General features: G+C 36.5%; 2 protein-coding genes across 3 annotated transcripts; one reads left to right on the top strand and one right to left on the bottom strand.

Annotated features, from left to right (window-relative positions):
• The first annotated feature begins 3,225 nt into the window (after positions 1-3,225).
• On the top strand, positions 3,226-10,996 carry LOC113738272 (DExH-box ATP-dependent RNA helicase DExH16, mitochondrial). 2 transcript variants are annotated; one of them, XM_027265522.2, is made up of 17 exons: positions 3,416-3,558; positions 3,990-4,145; positions 4,947-5,070; positions 5,257-5,378; positions 5,468-5,658; positions 6,229-6,369; positions 6,883-7,005; positions 7,521-7,598; positions 8,037-8,205; positions 8,776-8,888; positions 9,003-9,083; positions 9,293-9,358; positions 9,491-9,555; positions 9,810-9,855; positions 9,937-10,053; positions 10,231-10,322; positions 10,401-10,996. In XM_027265522.2, the coding sequence occupies exons 2-17, from the start codon at positions 4,094-4,096 to the stop codon at positions 10,513-10,515; spliced, it is 1,695 nt and encodes a 564-aa protein (XP_027121323.1). In that variant the 5' UTR covers positions 3,416-3,558; positions 3,990-4,093; the 3' UTR covers positions 10,516-10,996. The 2 variants fall into 2 exon arrangements, with proteins under 2 accessions (XP_027121322.1, XP_027121323.1); XM_027265521.2 differs by lacking the exon at positions 3,990-4,145 and having other exon boundaries at positions 3,226-3,558.
• Positions 10,997-11,699: 703 nt separating this feature from the next.
• Positions 11,700-14,366, bottom strand: LOC113738271 (uncharacterized). The gene is made up of 2 exons (XM_027265520.2): positions 14,250-14,366; positions 11,700-13,828 (listed from the first exon to the last, which is right to left on the bottom strand). The coding sequence occupies exon 2, from the start codon at positions 13,815-13,817 to the stop codon at positions 12,093-12,095; it is 1,725 nt and encodes a 574-aa protein (XP_027121321.1). The 5' UTR covers positions 13,818-13,828; positions 14,250-14,366; the 3' UTR covers positions 11,700-12,092.
• Positions 14,367-14,952: the final 586 nt, after the last annotated feature.

Consider the following 14,952-nt stretch of genomic DNA (forward strand, 5'->3'; position numbering starts at 1 on the left):
AGAACTTCTTATCCTATCGGCCCTGTGCATGGCATTCAGTAAAGAATCGGTCCATAACACTTTCAAAAATTTAGCTTCATTTAAGATGGCTTGTCCTTTCAATTATGTGCCTCTTCCAAATTGAATGAATCTGTTTGTCCTTGCAAGGATCTTGACAGTTCTAGACTCCCCCTGTAATAATTAAGATCTGTCTAGGATCTTATGTGAAACCAATGTTTTCTACAGTTTGATAATTGTACTCGTCATTATTTGATTCCATGCAGACTACATGAGAAAGTTAAAAGAGTGTTTTCTTTGTTTGAACGGTCAAAACAGAAGGATAAATTACTGTATGACTAGATGCATGCACGTTTCCACCATTGAAAGTAGGAAGCTATTGCAGCTTCAATTCGCGCTTGTACAACATGTTTTCTAAAATGTTTCTTGATCTTGTGTTCTTGGGCTAATTAACAAAGGTTTTCCATATAGAACCTCAAAAAATCCTGGTAAGAAAAATGTGTAGAAAACAGGGATCTAAGGTATATCTACATACCTTAATTAAATTGTACAGATATTGATGGAAGCTTTAAATGGAGACATAAATGTGACAAGGTGATGTAGGTTCAAAGTAGCAGCGACAGAGCAGGAAACCTTCACCACCCAAACTGGCCTGAGCTAACTTGACCCTTGCCTGTGGATGTTGTATGATATCCGCTCTCCCTAGCTAGCTTTCTCTAAGCACTTGTTGTTAGGCCATATCCATGATCACCTCCCTCCTTGCCTGTCAAAATCAAAAGAGGGGAAGAGGCCTGGGACCTTATATCGCTTGTGCTTTGTGCTTGTGCTGCCTGTTTCAACATCTTTATCTCTATCACTCTCAGTCGTAGGCACTAGGCAGTCGTAGGCTTGCTCTCTACCTATCCAGCTTGGCCTATGCATCCAACTATCCATGCATTTACTCCACATGCACTCTCAGCCGTGCATGATTGGTTACCTGTTGCAACAACCACCCATTATTTCTCCTCAACTTCCTCTTTTTGGTACCTTTATCTGTTTCTTCTTCTACGGTAGTTAAACACAAAAAGAGCTTTAAAACTTTATTGGGTATAGGTCGAAGAATCAAATTTTTTAATTTACATTCTAATATTTAGACTTTTCTGAAAATATTTCGCCATCCATGCGCACTCGTCTAGACTGATAGTGGTTCACTGGATTTCTCTTAACCTCTTTAGGTCCCCCTCCTCCTAATGTAGAGTATAGAATAGGAATAGTTGTAGCCAAATTGTTGATAGCTAAATTCACTCACGTAATTGTTGATCAGTAATTTCCTGAGGATCGGTGGGGCCCGCTCTCCTCGGAGTTGGGGGATTAGTCGGGTGTAGGCCCGGACACCCCCAACTGACCAAAAAAAAAAAAAAATCATTCACGTCCACCAAAATAATCACAGTTGTTAGGCTAGTATGAGTGCATCCTACTAGCCGAAAAGAATTAATATGGTAGTGCATCTTTGCCATGAATCTTGCCAGACAATTCACGGACCATGCAAGTCTTGGGCCCTAAACTATGGAACCTTACTCGTACATTTTCAACGGAGTGATATCATATATATTTATGCTATTTTAAACTGACATATTCTGATGGGATGCTCCATTCTAATTCACTCTATAACAGTTCTTTAGTGAATAAAGAGCAAAATTTACCTCATGAATTTTTACTATTGATTTTTTTTTTTTTAAAAAAGACTCTTGACTGTTAATTGGAACTTCTAAGAAAGAAACTGGTGCCACAAAGAACATTAGAAATCACAAGAAACTGGTCACATATGCATCGAATAATTCATTGGCGGCTTTCCAAAAGGGAATCATCAAGAAGTACGACGGAGCACTGGCCTCTCATCAGTGAACCTTGAGGTCACAAGTTCGAGCCTCCGCTCCGCTGGATTCCTCCGCGCACTTAACGTGTTCGGGCCGGGTTGGGGCGCCGGGCCCGGGCCGCAGGGGATTAGTCGAAACCGTAAGGATTGACCCGGACACCCCTGTGTCGAAAAAAAAAAAAAAAAAAGAAATACGACGGAGCAGATAGTTGCATATGTGTTTGGAAATATTGTTTGAAATAATTATTGTATCATTTTTTTAATACAATATAATATATATATATATATAAGATAAAAAAATGGTTAAAATATATTTAAAAAATAAGTTAAAAAATGTGTTTATCCGAGCGAATTAAAAAAATTTAGCTATCCAAAGTTCCAAACACCCCATCGATTCCTGAGCAGCGTTGAGGTGTGATCGCAATTTTGCTATACTTCACACTTCCTACGGCTTTTTCTCATACGTCGGTCTGGAACACTTTTAAGTCTAGGCCTGTAAAACCAAGTAGGCCGCGGTGTAGCCCAATAATATAACCCAAGAGGGTCCACCTCTTTGAACCAAATCTTGCTGTGAACAACAGTGAGAGTTTTTATTTTATTTTATGATTATTAGAGTTATTATTACTTCTTTTTTTTTCCATTTTTGCAATGTTTTATCACAAATTACAAACACAGAAATATATAATTTGCCATTTCTTATATGCAATACTACACCAGCTCGAAACCAAAATGGAATGGTACGAGTACTGACGGAGATTTGATGACTTTTTATCTTTTTTTTTTTTTTTTTGGGTCTCAACGATAAGATTCCTATAACCTAATCTAACCTAATCTACGGGAAGGGAGAACAGACTCGATATGAGTAGAAACTCTATCAAAGATGGTCAACGAAGACCGTCACATATAGTGACAATTTTTGGTGGGAGGTCAACGAAGGCTGGGTAGTGACCTGATGACTTTTTATCATTCTAAAGAGATTTTTGCTCCTCTCTTTTTCATTTTAGATTATGTGTTTTAATTGTCTACGTTGGACCATTCATTTAACCAAAACATTAGATCTTAGGTCCTTTCCTTTTGTTTTTATATTATTTAAAATCCACCAAGAATTTCTTGTTTTTGTTGTTAATGATGTTTTTGAGCTTATGAGTTCTAATCATGGTTTTTGTTGGACAATTTAATCTTACCATAAATGGATCATATAAAATGGTTAACATTTTGACTTGTAACTTCTATATTGCCCTTGATTTGATGGAGATTTTTGTGGCAACAAAAAAAAAATAATTGTTGTTGTTGCCGTAAAATTATAAAATTAGACAGTACAATATTCAAAGAGTAAGAACTAAGTTCAAAATTGAGAGACAAAATTGACATGCGCACAAAAAGTTGAAGGACTAAACTGGCGATTTCTTCATAGTAATATAATACTCAATCCCCGCCGTCAAGTCACCCTCTGCTCCGTGTCGCACCGCATCTCCGCCGAGAAAGCGGGAGCCACGCCACCACCTTCTGCCACAAGTTAACGGAGAAAATGATTCTCGCACACCACAAGCTCTCCGCTTTCCACTGCATTTTTCAATTATCATCGACTTAAACTATCTTCAAAAGCCAAACTTTCCCCTAAGAGTCATAATCAGACCAAACGATGGCGTCTTTGCTCTTCCGGCGACGACTCCGAGCTTCCATTTCTCCTTCTACCCTGCTACGAGGTACTTTAGTTATCTATTCTGTACTGTTCTCAATTTCAATTTTTGGTTTTTTCCTGTTTTGCTGGTAAGTTTTTTCTTCTTTTTTTTTAAAAAAAAAAAAAAAAAAATTCTTTTGGGCTTATAGCATAGATTAACTGGAAATGATTGACAATTTATTTAAGAAAGAATAACTTTATACAATTTACGTTCGTATAATGATCAGAGAATGAAAGAGAGCTGTTATATTAGTTCTTTTCTTGGGACTGTTTTAGGATCTATTGGTTCATAAATGGCTGATAAAACTCTAGAATTGGATAAAAGTTAAAGCTTTTACATGTTAGTAATACCCATGGTTCTGAAGACTCTAACTTTTTAGCTCATTTTTTCTTGTCTAGTTTTGGTTTTCAATGAATTAGGGAGCAAATGATGTGTTTTGTTTCTTTTCCATTCAGCGATGCACTTGCAAAAATGGCACCATTTTGGGCTATTTTCCTGTCACCTACATTGTACATAAGCAGTGGAAAGCACTTGACCAGTGTCACCGGTAAACACACCAATGAAAGAGAGAAAAAGAGAAGAAGTGAAACTGATTTTGTCACGTAAATGGTGTATGTATATGCACTTAATAGCCCATTTGAGCTTTGTACGTGCGCTTGAATGGCGTAAATGCTAGATAAGTAACATTGTGGTGTTGGTGATGTATTTGTAATGTTATATTGTCTTGAATTCTTTCCAAAGGGTAGAATATGTGGTTTATTACCAAGTTTTGAGCTGAACAAATTTTGGACATGATGAAGCTTGTATACACCTTACAATGATCTAGTATTGGGATACAAAAGAAGTGGTTGAAAGGTTGAAATAGAAGGCAAAAAAATTTGGGAAACTTTGTTATCTCCTTAATCATTCCAGGAGTTGATAGAAGAACGAAAGAATTCATCCTCACTTTTAAGTTTTTAAAATTGCAATAATCTTGATTAACCTTTCACTAACTTGAAATCTGGTATTACTAGGTTATGTAATATAAGCCTGAACTAGCAAGACTTGCTATCTTACTTGACTTACATTTAGCAGGCTTATTCTGCTGGGAATATTTTGGAAAATACTTCAAGCTAAGAGTTGATACCGGCTTGGTTGTTTGTGATTGCATCAATGTTCATATTCTTACAGTAAGGTGATCTTTGGATCGATGCTGTAGCATTTGTACTGTGATTGGGAAGATCATTCAATATTTGCTTCTGAGCATTTTATATTCCTGATACACTTATCGTTAGCAGTCTGGTTTATCTTAGCAGATTATATACCTACCCTGAGATATGAGGAAAAGTTGCATTGAAGTGTCATTGTTAAATTTGATTGTCACGATTCATGATATTCTTTCACCCTCATATATATTTATATTTTCTATTCAGATAAAGTTGAACTCTACGGGCTTCCTTTCAAATCAAACATCGTGGTGTCGTTTGGTATTTGTAATTGCTTTAGGCAGCTCAGTAGTTCTGGTGATGCAAAGAAATTTGACTTCACAGACCTCACGTAAGCATCATTTGCCATGGTGTCACTGCTATGCTGTTTAATTTTATAGCAAACTTTCATTTTTTAGGGACTTTATATGTATTTCTTGAATTGTAATGTACTTTTCCCATATGCTGTTTGAGTTTGCTATTGTCCCCATATTGTTGGGTGCACTTTTTTTACATCATTTCCTCTCTTGAACTTTAGCCGTCCTCATACTTGGTACCCAAATGCTCGAAGGAAAAAGCGGAAGATCTTTTTACATGTTGGTCCAACAAATAGTGGTAAAACACATCAGGCTTTGAAACAATTGGAGACGAGTTCTTCTGGTATTGAAATTCAGCAGTATCTTCATATTTACTGTCTTAAATTAGGAGTTGCCAGCTGAATTAGGAATTTGATGCAAAATATGCTTCAGGTATTTATTGTGGGCCATTGAGACTTTTGGCATGGGAGGTGGCGAAAAGATTGAACAAGGCAAATGTTCCTTGCAATCTGATTACTGGACAAGAAAGGGAGGAGGTAGATGGTGCGAAACATAAAGCTGTTACAGTGGAGATGGCTGATGTTACATACAACTATGATTGTGCTGTTATTGATGAAATTCAGGTCAGCTAACAGCTTGGACTGATATCATTATGGCTAAATTTAGATGGACATTATGATCATTGTGATCATTATGATCAATTTAGATGGACTGATATCATTATGATCATTATGGCTAAACAACACCAAATATTGTTTTTCATTGGAAATTTTACAAGATGGACAACATGGGAAGTTTTTTTTAATTTCTTTGACCTTTTAAACAATGACAAATATTTTGGGACACATATAATTGGTAATCATGAACATCTAACTGACATTACAATGCAGATTTCGATGGCAGGACTCTTTATATCTTTATGCATTTTGAGAAACTCTTTATATGTTTCATTTTGTTATTAGCATCAATCTGAAGAAAAGTATGCTGTAAGAATACTTCATGTTATCGTCTATGTTATCCAAGACAAACATCATGATCATGGTGCCTCCTAAACTCTGACATATATTTTGGTGCAAAACTTTACCCTTTTTTTGGGTATTCAGCTACAAAATTAAGTTTCCCTCTTCTCTTTCTATATTGATATCATAATAGTTGCCAGCTTGTCATTCTCATGAACTCCATCCTTGCTGCAGATGTTAGGGTGCAAGACAAGGGGATTCTCATTTACTCGTGCTTTACTAGGAATTTCTGCAAATGAGCTACACCTTTGTGGAGATCCTGCTGCTGTTCCTTTAATTGAAGAAATACTTAAAGTTACTGATGATGATGTCAAGGTATTACAAGTGCATATCTATTTGATGACTAAGGCATGTCTCTTTCATATGAGTTTGGTATAGCCGCTTGAGGATTGATCTTTTAAATATGAATATCACTTCTTGCTGTTCAAGTAATGTTGATCCCAAAGTTATAAAACAAAGTATATCTGTTTTTCTATATCTTGGAAAATATTATTATGTAATAGGAGAAGTTAGTTTAAAATGGGGTATCGTGTGATTGTGATGGAAAACTATGACATTGAGAATGCAGTACCTTTCCAAGATTGTTGTTATGTATCTTGCAGTCAGGCTCATTTCCTGCATACATAGTTTTTGGCATTTTAAAGATATGTTTGGTTTTTCTCCATGCTGGAATCTGCTTTGTTCAACATTTTGCTTTCTCAATCTCTTAATAGGGATAAGTGCCGTTGAATATATTTTCATCTGATCCATATATTACATGATTTGTCATCTAAATGCCAGTTCCTATACTTTTGCTTAGTTCTTTTCTTTATTTTCTTTCTTCTTTAGGTTCAACACTATGACAGGCTTTCACCTCTCATTCCTCTGAAGGTCCCTCTTGGATCTTTCTCCAATATTCGCACAGGTGACTGCATTGTGACGTTTTCAAGGCAGGAGATATACAGATTAAAGGTTGGTAATAAGTTTTTAACATGCTTTGTGCTAGCCCAAAGATTCCCTTTCAATTCCATAACTATATGCCCACAATATGGGATTTATGAGCTTGATTTGAACAACAATAAAATTTGTGTTTCGTATAACCTATTTTTTAAGCTAGCAGAAAGTTGCTTAAGTGCAATGATCTATGCATGTAATGAGCCTCTTACTGGCTTAGTAGCCTAGTGTATGAGTTTTTAGTAAGTACTAATATTACAAGTTGATTTTGGTGGATGTTTTGTGATACACGAAAAAGGTTTTGTTGCTTGTTTGCATCTTTTTTTTTTTTTTGGTGTGATCTGGCAGGTTTAAATGATGCAATAATCATTTTAGAACCACCTTGGTTTGGCTAGTTGTGGGTATTGTACTTTTGTATAGCCATCTATACCTGTTAAGTTGCATGTGGTGGCAAAACTGTATCATCTTGAATTACATCTTTTGCTTCTGCTTATACTATCTCGATCATACTTTTTCTTCTTCAATGGTAACAGAAACAAATCGAAGCTGGGAAAAAGCATCTTTGTTCTGTAGTTTATGGTTCATTGCCGCCTGAGACTCGAACAAGACAGGTTTAAGTTTCTCTCTTCTGAGTGTCTAACTAGAATAGGATTTCTGATCCTCTTGCTACAAGCCTAACTTGATCACTAGCAATTGCAATTGTTGTCATCTGCACAACTTTATTTATTTCTTTTTCTGTTTAATTATTAGCTGAAAGGGATTTTCTGTCACCTAGTTATTGTCCTATCTGGAGTCCTTTGCAATAGAAATATTTACTTTTTTTTTATTTCTCCTATACTGGACACAATTTACTATACTTCAAAGTTTGAAGTTTATGGTTTATCAAACGAGCATATCAGTGTAACAATCTATGATATGGACTGCAATATTTTATTTGATAGCATCTTTTCTTGCCAAAATCAATATGCTTCTTTAGATGATGATCATTCTTTTTTCTGCTACTAATAAATTAGCAATCAGCTGAGCTAATATATTTATCAGAATTGCAGGCAACCAGGTTCAACGATGCTGAAAGTGACTTTGATGTTCTTGTAGCTAGTGATGCTATTGGGATGGGTCTTAATCTTAACATCTCTAGAATCATATTTTCAAAGTTGGAAAAATTTGATGGTATGGAGACACGGGAACTTACTGTTCCAGAGATCAAACAAATTGCAGGTATGTGACACACACTGCCTGATTTATGTTCTATTTTACCATCAATGTCAATCTTAATATATGCGCAGGATTTTAGTAATAGTTTTAGTCTTGCATCTTTCTGAGGGTGGCGTATTAAAACAAACCGAAATTGGAGGAAGATTGTTCATGTGCTGGTTATTGTTCTTTCTGTTCATGTTTTAATAATCAGCAATAATCATTTGCTTTTGCTTTATGATTAAATGGAGAAATAACCATGCACATTATCACCCCTGTGTGTCTGTCATGTGCAAGTCGTGAGGCTAGGGAAATTTGTACTGTTGCTGTCAAATACTTCAGATATATGGATTCATATTTATCTGCAAGCATGCGTGCATACATTCATACATAGCCAATATCCATAGTGCATGAGTACATAGAGAGAGGGAAAGAGCAGAAGAACGAGAGAGAGAGAGAGCAATAAGAACCTAGAGTTCAGAATTTTTTTGTTGTAACCAGTTGATTGCTTCAACAGTAATAAGATTAGGATAGGTCCATGGGGATAGTTATTGCAACTTGTACTTATCTATTGCTTGTTGCTGTTTCTTGCAGGAAGAGCTGGTAGGTATGGATCCAAATTTCCAGTTGGTGAAGTAACTTGTCTAGATGCAGAAGATCTGCCCCTCCTTCATTCATCCCTAAATTCTCCGTCTCCAATTTTGGAGGTGTTGGAATTTTTCTGAACTATGCATCAGTCTTTGTTTATCTTTGGCTATTGTTAAGCACTCTACATTTAAATATGGTATAGATGACTAAGTTAATTGTGCTTTGTGATCCAGAGAGCAGGATTATTTCCAAGCTTTGACCTTTTGTTGATGTATTCTCGTCTTCATCCTAAGCACAGTCTATACCAGATTTTGGTAGGCACCTCCTCTCTCTCTCTCTCGCTCTCTCTGTCTTATGTAGGTTATGAATGTCTTGAAAAGTTTTTTGCTTGTGAATTATTACTTAAAAAAGTGTACTTTTATCTAAATTGTTGATAGTAATGTAAAAAAAGGTTATTCACTTTAGATGATTGATCACCTTATTTCCTTCTGCCTCATTTTTTTGGTTTTCTCTTTCCTTGCAGGAACATTTTGCAGAGAATGCCAAGTTATCTGCAAACTACTTCATCGCAAATTGTGAAGAAATGTTGGTAAGTAATTTCTCTCTCGTTTTCTTTCTCTTTCCTTTTGTAGTTGTTCAAGGTCCATTTTGACTTTTTTGTTGTGTTTTGGATTGGTTTTCTTCAAACTTTGATTTGCTGAAAATATCTTTCTTGAAACAGAAAGTTGCTGCTGTTATTGATGAGCTACCCCTTGAACTGGATGATAAGTATCTCTTTTGTATGAGGTAATGCCTTTCTTTCCTTAGCCAGAAATTTTATTCCATTTTACTTCTGAAAACTTTTTTAACCTTTTGTTTCTTGTTGCTACTTTTACAGAGTTCCACTCTACTTCTAGTTTGTATACATTTTGCCCAAATTCGAAACTGAAACCTTATCTTGAACAAGCTAGATTTTGATTAAGAAAAGTAAAGTAGTTGCATGTAATTTGGTTTAGTTTCATGAAATCATGCAGTAAAAATAATGAGTTGTGCTTTTGTAGCCCAGTTGACGTGGATGATTACATCTCATCTCAGGGCCTTACACAGGTAACTTTCTTTTTAGTTATTGAATAGCTAAACTTGCTTGTTTTGATGGAAAAACTTATTCAACCCTTTTGTGGTTGACAGTTTGCTCACAATTATTCTCAACATGGCATTGTCCGGCTTAAGGAGATATTTACCCCAGGAACATTGAAGGTGCCAAAAACCCACACTGCTCTTAAGGAGTTGGAATCTATTCACAAGGTTAGGGTGTATGGTTTTCTAAAGTTTGAGAGATAAACATGAACAGATTAAACTTTTAGAGCTGTAGAAGATCCTATAGTGCCTGCAATACCGCACAAAAGTACTCAGCCTCTTTGCCATCATTTCAATGTTGTAGCAACTGCATATGCTAAGTTTAGTTTCCATGGATGTCTGAAGGTTTTAGACCTCTATGTTTGGTTGAGTTTTCGGCTCGAAGATAGCTTCCCAGATCGTGAACTGGCGTCTTCACAGAAGAGCATTTGCAGCTTGTGAGTATTGTTAACTAATTTTGTAGCTACTTGCCTTCCATGTAGTTCATTAGCATATCACTTTTCGCTGCATTTTAGGTTGATCGAGGAATTTTTGGAAAGACTTGGGTGGCAGAAGCCAAAGTCCAGAAAGTTATCTCGATATAGTGCCTTCAATTCTTTATTATCTGCGGAAATGAGACAGCATCTTTGAGTTTCCTTGCCCCTGGAGTTAATGATCCGGCTCAGGCTTTCTTAGAATTCCTGGAAAGGCTGATCTCGGGTCATTAGAATTGACACTTCTCCCTCTCCAGTCTCCTCCCGGCGTGCAATATTCTGTATCTTCATGTTGCTCTTATTCATACTGTTGGTTTTCCGTTTCTAACCTTTTTGACTACATTGGATTGGATTAGAGTTCTACCCGTGGTTCTTCAAAAAGGGCAAAGCGAGGAATTTGGACGCAGTCACAGTTGTATAATAATTAGTTATAATGTGCTGTTAATACTTTTATCCTATTCATTGTACATGTGTATCATCAGTATTCTTGCACGCAAAATAGCTATAGAATAGTTTGGAAAGGTAGTCCTGCAAAAGCATTTGAAGCAAAGTTTGAATGATGTATCACCAACTGCTCGTCAGATGTAACATGGGATCATCCTGGAATATAACTCATTGCAGCCCACGATTCATTGCCATTTTCGTTGTTAAATTGAGTTTTCATTTTCGCCTGCAGCAAACTGTTTGTAAGTGTGACATTTTTAGCCGAAGTTCAGTAGTATTAGAGCCTTTTTGTGTGTCTTTTAAATGACAGAAGTTGACTTCAGCACCAGACTGCATCTTCTGCTCGTCTTTAAAGTCCATTCCCTCCTCTTCTAAAGCACTGAACATTCATGACATCATAGTACTCGTTGCTTTTTCTTGTATTTATTTTGTTTTATTTCGGTTAAAGTAGTTCCCGTAGGATATAAAGCATAGACATTTATCATGCTACTGATATGTAACAGTAACAGATTTATCAGTGCACTCATCTTTGGTTGAAGAATCAAAACAGAATACAGTCCAAAAGATAGGCCTTGTACGGTGTCAAGCTGGGGAAGTTTTTTGTTTCTTGAAAAAACACTTTAATAAGCTAAGAAACAGAGGCCCCTCGCTTCCGTCTTCAACACAGAAGAAGATGCTCACGGTTGAAACTTTTCATCATTTTACTGATTTTACACCTACGATCTCAAGGAAAACATATGTCCACAACAGAGACTTCTGTTCCTTTTGAGCGAAAAACAGACAAGAAGATAGTCATCGCAATTCATTTTCCTTATGGGGTTATTCATAGTGTGAGGTCCCGGCCAGCAAAATGGAGGAGGCTTCCATAAACAATATATTATGTGACAGACAAGAAGATATTCAAGCTATTTCATTCTGACAAATGACATTGCAACATTGCATTTAAATTCTACATAATTAGTAACTACTTTCAGTAGCAGGACATATCAGGTTGCAAAATCGATACTTTTTGGCTCTAAAGTTTTTGCCGATAGAGTTCTCTCGCTTTTCTAATTTTCACAATTGTCTTTTTCAAAGGAAGATGGATCAGAAGCTGAATTCTCCTTGATCTAAAAGAGTTGAGCACGGGAGGAATTACATCACATGTTGGCTTTTCCAGTTCTGATTGGCAATACTTGCTGCTAAGTTTGTAGCTCGTGACACTTTGCATCTCAGGTAAATGAAGAAAAGAAAGACTGCCATTCAGGTTTTTTTTTTTTTTTTTCAAATCACTTACAGATGCCAAAGCATTCATTCCTGAACCTGAATAAAGCTCTTAGAAGAATCAATAGATCCTTGTACTTTAGCCTGTAGCATCAGTTCTTCAATCCTTTCTTTTTCTTTCTCCATACCCTTCTCCTGAAGTCCCTTCACAAGCTTTGTGTACATGGCATCTGTAGGAACAAAACCTCTCTTCACTGATTCCTCAAAAAATGAACAAGCACGATTTAGGTTCCCATGTGCACAGAGCCCACTCACCAGAAGTGTATATGTTCCCAGATCAAAGCTGATATTATTCTTAAACATGTGCCTCAACAGAAAGGAAAGCACCTTCATTCTTCTCAATCTACAGCACATCTTTAACAATGGCGCATAAGTTTGAAGATCAGGCTTGCATTGCCTCTCCTCCATTTGTTTAAGCAGCATTAAGGCATCCAATTCTTCAGAGTGCCGTGCAGAAGCAGCAATCATTGTGTTATATGTCAATGTATCCGGATCAACTCCTTGCTTAGCCATATCCTCAAATAGTTCACGAGCATCCTTCAGTCTCCCGGATTTACTTAAATTTTCAATCAAAGTGCTATAAAATGAACTATCAGGAACACAACCATTCTGCTTCATCATCTCATAAAATTCTAAGGCTCTATTCATTTCCTTTGCCTTCCCAAGTGCAGTCATTATAATGGTGTATGTCACCACAGAAGGCATAAGTCCTAGCTCCTGCATAGCCTTTAACTTACGGTCAACTTTCCGAAAATCTTTATCACGACAATATAATTCAATAAAGCAAGTGTATGTGACCACATCAGGATTAAAACCATGTCTTTTCATCTTGCCCACGGTCTTCCTAGCTTCTTCTAGTTTCCTAGCTCTGCACCAGCCATGGACTAACATGTTAAAAGTAGAAGCATTTGGAGATACAATATCCTTATATTCTAAGATGACTTCTTCAGCATGCTCAACTCCTCGATCCTTAATCAAAGCATCTACCAAAATATTCAATGCATAAATATCCTTGGGCACTCCATATTGGTCCAAATTTCTAAACACATCTATAGCATCAACGAGCCTCCCGGCCTTTGCAAGTCTTCTTATGACTTTACTTATCGTAACCAATGTAATGCAACCTTCCAACTGCCGCATTTCTTCCACCAAATCAAACATGAGATCAAATTTCCTCAATTTCCCCAAATTATCAACCATCAAACTATACAACTCAGGTGACAACTTAAAACCTCCCTGTAATTTGGCCCACCTAAAAAACCCCAAACACGGAATCCAATCAAAACTGAATCTTTCCAAAATTTGCTTAACCAAATCCTCTGTTACATCAACTCTACAACCATTTAATGCTTCTAGAACAGCATCCGGTGATTTAAACTCACTTTTCAGAATCTTACTAATCTTATCAGCTTCACTATCTGACAAATCACCTACTTTGCTTTCAGTATCAACTCCTGGGCGATGAAGCTCGTGACTGTCAATCCAATCTGAGACTGAGGGGAGCACAAATTCCTCATCTTCTACATTATTCACCTCGTTGTTTGAAGATTTAACCCAATGTGGAAGTCCAGGAGACTCAACAGTCACAACAACCGAATCTTCAACTTGAACTGACTCAGCCACAGTGCAAAAGGGATTCCACAAGAAATGATTCCCATCAGATACATATCTAACGTCTGTAGTAAACCTAGAAGAACTTATTCGAGCTCTAAAGTGCCAAAAAGAGTGGAAAAGCCTCAATCTTGATGGCATTTTCCAGTAACCTACAAACAGCCAAACAAAACAATGACCAAGCAATTCAACCAATTCAGCAAAAGGGTACTTCTTTATAGCATCCTGAAGTTTATCTATTGATCATATTATCAGAGAAGAGCAAATGTTCTTCTTACATAATCCGGCAGCAAAAACAAATAGAAATGCGGAAAGGACATAGGTGAAAAACGACTCTATTTTGGGTTCCCTGCCGCCAAAACACCCATATATATCTATGCATACAAACGCTAAAAACTAAAAGGGAATTTAGCAATTCGAGTTGCTTGATGATTATTTATGCGTTTGCATCACATGGGTTTGTACAGAGAGTCAAAAACTGGCCACAGCACATAGCAAAAACAATCTCCATAATGAAATAACAGTAGTGTGAGAATTGAGAAAGAGGTAAAAAGTGAGACAGTGGAGCTTAACCTTGCTTGTAATCACCCCGAAGAAGACAAAAAGAGGCAGGACACCCAAGGCAAAAAAGGAGCAAGGGGAAAACTGAAAATGAACCGATGTGGGTAAAATAAAATACGTTTTGGGGTTTGGCCCTTTGGTCCTCAGTTTTGGCAGGGTTTAGCGTTTACTAGTAATGTTGAAGTGTGAATAATTATTTCTTTTTATTTTTAGTTTATTATTATTATTAATATGTTAATTATCATCAGTATTTTTTTTTTGGTTGTGTGATATTTGATGGAAAACGGTTTAATACTAATGATTATTTCTTGTGACGTTTGATAATAACTAATTCTAATTCCATTACTTGAACAGGAAATAGTCAAATTATACTCTTTTTTTAAAATTGAAAAAATATATAGTAATAAAGTACGTAAGATTTATTTGTTGTTTAATTTCCATGTAACTAATTTGTCAAAAAGCCCTTTTCTGTATCGTACAAAAAATACAGAACATGTTAAGCTAATAAAGTGATGCAATACTACCCAATTAAGACGAGCACCGGTTGAATTAATTGTCTTTGCACTTGCTAGATTCAACCAGCCATCAGAACAGGAGTCGGCGGTAGTCCGGTTAATTAAGTTGGGCCCGAGGCCAGACTTCTATTCTCAGACGTGCTGTTCATGTAAGAATTTACATGAATAATTTTGCACTGAAATTTTAATCATACTTAAGG

Source organism: Coffea arabica, chromosome 3e (assembly GCF_036785885.1).
Source record: "Coffea arabica cultivar ET-39 chromosome 3e, Coffea Arabica ET-39 HiFi, whole genome shotgun sequence".
Taxonomy (NCBI): Eukaryota; Viridiplantae; Streptophyta; class Magnoliopsida; order Gentianales; family Rubiaceae; genus Coffea; species Coffea arabica.